This window comes from Lonchura striata, chromosome 21 (genome assembly GCF_050655825.1).
Source record: "Lonchura striata isolate lonStrDom1 chromosome 21, ASM5065582v1, whole genome shotgun sequence".
NCBI lineage: Eukaryota > Metazoa > Chordata > Aves > Passeriformes > Estrildidae > Lonchura > Lonchura striata.
In genome coordinates, this window is record NC_140723.1 from 680,592 (window position 1) to 684,321 (window position 3,730).

The following is a 3,730-nucleotide window of genomic DNA, read 5'->3' on the forward strand; positions in this document are numbered from 1 at the left end:
GATCCGGGAGCGCTCCGGCACGCGCTCCAACGGGAAAACCGGGGGGAGGAAAGGAGAGGAGAGGAGAGGAGGAATGGGAATGGGAATTGGGGGGGGCGGGTTGGGAACGGGGGGAACCGGGAGAAGGCGGGGGGAGCCGAGCCGCGGCCGTGATTGACAGCGGCGGCCCCGCCAGCCAATGGGAGGCCAGAGCGCCCGCGCGGCCGCGCGCACGCCCCGCCCATTGGCCGCCCGCCGCCGCCGCCTCGCGTGCCGCGCCGGCCGCCGCCGCCCCGGGCCGGGTGTCACAGCGCGGGCGGCGGCGGGGCCGGCGCGGCGGCGGCGGCGGCGAGGCCAGCGCCCCGCCCGCGCCCTGCCCCGCCGCCCTCCCCTCCCGCTCTGCCCTCGCTCCCCGCCCTCCCCTCCCGCCCCCCTCGCGCCCCACGTGGCCGCGCCGAGGGGACGGGGGGGCGTTCCCCGCGCGCGCGTGACGGGGCGGGGCGGGAAGGGAGGGAGCGCGAGGGGGGCGAGGCGCGGGCCAATGGGAGCGCGGGGCGCGCGGGCGGCCGGGCGCGGGCCGGGCGCTGATTGGCCGCGCGCGAGTGTGGGAACGGCGGCGGCGGCGGGTTCACACGAATGGGCGCCGCCGCCGCCGCCGCCGCCGCGGCCCCGGGCTATAAAGGGGCGCGGGCAGGGGCGGGGGGCGCCGCCGACCGCACGCCCCGCGCCCGCCGCACGCGCCCCGCGCCCGCCGCCGCACGCGCTCCGCTCGCCCCCTCCGGCTCCCTTCCACACCCCCCACCCCGCACCAGAACCTCCGTTTTGCCTGTTCCACGTTCTTTTTTTTTTTTCCTTTTTCTTTTTTTAATATTTTTTTTCCTTCCCCCGTTCCTCCACCGGATCTCAGCCATGCCCGCCGATACGGGCATGGAGAAACCCACCGCCTCGCCCATCGCCGGTGCGCCCGCCAGCGCCAGCCACACGCCGGATAAGCCGCGGAGCGCCAGCGAGCACCGGAAGGTAAATGGAGGAGGAGGAGGAGGAGGAGGAGGAGGAGGGTGCCGGTCGGGGCGCAGCAGCGGTGGCGGCGGCGCTGGATGGCGGCAAGCCCGCGGCCGTGCTGAGGTCGGTGATGGTCTCGGGTGCGGTGCTGGGGGCCCGGGGCCGTGCGGGGGGCGCTGACCGGCTCCGCTCTCCCCGCAGTCCTCCAAGCCCATCATGGAGAAGCGGCGCCGGGCGCGCATCAATGAGAGCCTGGGGCAGCTCAAGACGCTCATCCTGGACGCGCTCAAGAAGGACGTAAGTGGGGCTGCGGGGACACCGGGGATTCCGGGGACACCGGGGCATGGCCGGCCGCGGGCAGCCCTGACCCGGCCGCTCTTGTCCCGCAGAGCTCGCGGCACTCCAAGCTGGAGAAGGCGGACATCCTGGAGATGACCGTCAAGCACCTGCGGAACCTGCAGCGGGCGCAGATGACCGGTGAGTGCCCGCCCCGGGGCCACCGGGCGTGGGGACAGGGCACCGGGCACGGGCATCGGCGTCTGGTGCGGGGACTGGGGTCTGCACCGAGCTGAGGACAAGGGATCGGGATCCGGAGCGGGAGCTGGGGACAGAACGGGGACAGGGATCCGGACCGAAGGCGGGGCACCGGGAACCGGATTCTGCACCGGCGACTGGGAACTGAGGACGAGAGAACGGGAGCTCGAGACAGGAGACCGGGAAGGGGCTCCTTACAGGGAACCTGGCTCCAGACCGGGGGCTGGGGACCGGGAACCGGGCTGCAGCCCCGGGGTTGGGGGCTGGGGACCGGGAACCGGGCTGCAGCCCCGGGGTTGGCGACAGGACCGGGAACCGGGCTGCAGCCCCGGGGTTGGGGGCTGGGGACCGGGAACCGGGCTGCAGCCCCGGGGTTGGGGGCTGGGGACCGGGAACCGGGCTGCAGCCCCGGGGTTAGCGACAGGACCGGGTGCTGGGGACGGGGTACCGGGGCCGGTACCCCGGACCTGCCGCTCACCGGCCGCCCCCTCTCCCAGCCGCGCTCAGCGCCGACCCCACCGTCCTCGGCAAGTACCGGGCCGGCTTCAACGAGTGCATGAACGAGGTGACCCGGTTCCTGTCCACCTGCGAAGGGGTCAACAGCGACGTGCGCACGCGGCTGCTGAGCCACCTCTCGGCGTGCCTGGGCCAGATGGTGGCCATGAACTACCCCCCTCCTCCTCCTCCTCCTCCTCCGCCGCCCGCCCAGCCCGCACATCTGGCGCAGCAGCCGCTGCACGTCCAGCTGCCGCCGGCCGCGGGCGCGGCCGTGCCCGTGCCCTGCAAGCTGAACCCCGCCGAGGCGCTGTCCCCCAAAGTCTACGGCGGCTTCCAGCTGGTGCCGGCCACCGACGGCCACTTCGCCTTCCTCATCCCCAGCCCGGCCTTCCCCGCCGGCTCCGGACCGGTTATTCCGCTCTACGCCAACGCCAACGCGCCGGGGGCGGCGGGCGGCGGCGCGGGCAGCGCGGCCGCCACCCCCGCGGCATCGCCGGTGCACGGGCTGACATCGTTCGGGGGCGGCATCGGCCCGGCCTCGCAGGCCGCGAGTCCCGTCGGAGGGGAGCGCAGCGAATCCGTCTGGAGACCCTGGTGACTCCCTCCGAGTCATTCCCCTCTCCAAAAACAAAACAAAACAAACCGCAACAAACTCTCCTTGGCTCCGTTGTATGGAGCCCCTGTTATGTTTTGGGGGTTTTTTAAAGCAGATTTAAGCAGAAAGGAAGAAAAGGACCTCGCTATGAACGTGCTATTTATTATTTTCAGAGGTTGGGATCTCGACTTGTATTTTTACTCCTTTAAAATGCCTTTATTTGAGATACTTTTTTTAAAGAAATGAACAAAAAATAATAAATGAGAAATAGTTTTGTAAGAAATATTCAAAAAGTTATAATGCCAAAGTTGTTTGTATCCTGTTGGTCTGTGGGTGTGTGCGTGCCTGTGTCGAAGACTTCCAAAAATGAAAAGAGAAAAAAAAAAAATGCAGGTGTTTCAATAAAGGAACTCTTTGAAATATTTTTTTTTTCCCACTCTTTCATTTTGTTTAAGAGTGGGCAAGGACGAGCTCATCCTCTGTGTACAAAAAAAAAAAAAATTGCACTGGACTTTATGGCTTTACTTCAAGATAATTGGAAGGGATCTGGGTGAGAAATTCGGGGGCAAAGTGATGGGGCTGAGAGGAGGGGGTTAAATACCCCCCGAGTTTTGCAGAAAGAAGAAGGATTGCTAAAAAAACCCGCGCTGGAAGCTGAGCAAACACCTGGGCTGTACCTGCTCCCAAAATCCCAAAGCGCCGCTCCGCTCGGGGTGGGGGTGGCTGGCCCGGAGTTCTCCGGGCGCACAAAGGCGCGAGAGGCCCGGCCCCATTGTCGGGAGGGTAATTAGGAGGGATAAAGGGTCTCATCGAGTATGCAGCGGGCTCTTTGGGAAGTTGGGAGCGCTATTGAAGCGCCTGGGAACTCGGAGCCGAGGGTTAATGTGTGGCTTTTTTTTTTCCCCGGCGCTCTCATTGACAGGGCCAGATAGACTCTGATACTCAATGCTGCTGTAAATTCAATTGCCCGGCCTCACAATGCCCACCTCATCAAAGAGAATAACTCGGGGTTGTGGCTTTTTCTTTGCCGCTGAGCGGGGGGACTGAGGAAAAGACAGCTCTGCCACCCATTCTGACTCAGCCCCGGCACTTGAATCGCGGCCAAGTGGAAGCGATCGCAGC

At 66.4% G+C, this 3,730-nt stretch overlaps 1 protein-coding gene across 2 annotated transcripts; it reads left to right on the forward strand.

Annotated features, from left to right (window-relative positions):
* The first annotated feature begins 747 nt into the window (after positions 1-747).
* On the forward strand, positions 748-3,030 carry HES4 (hes family bHLH transcription factor 4). 2 transcript variants are annotated; one of them, XM_085558642.1, is made up of 4 exons: positions 748-1,104; positions 1,183-1,278; positions 1,371-1,458; positions 2,013-3,030. In XM_085558642.1, exons 1-4 carry the CDS (start codon positions 889-891, stop codon positions 2,609-2,611), a joined length of 999 nt encoding a protein of 332 aa, XP_085414768.1. In that variant the 5' UTR covers positions 748-888; the 3' UTR covers positions 2,612-3,030. The 2 variants fall into 2 exon arrangements, with proteins under 2 accessions (XP_085414768.1, XP_021393432.1); XM_021537757.3 differs by having other exon boundaries at positions 748-999.
* Positions 3,031-3,730: the final 700 nt, after the last annotated feature.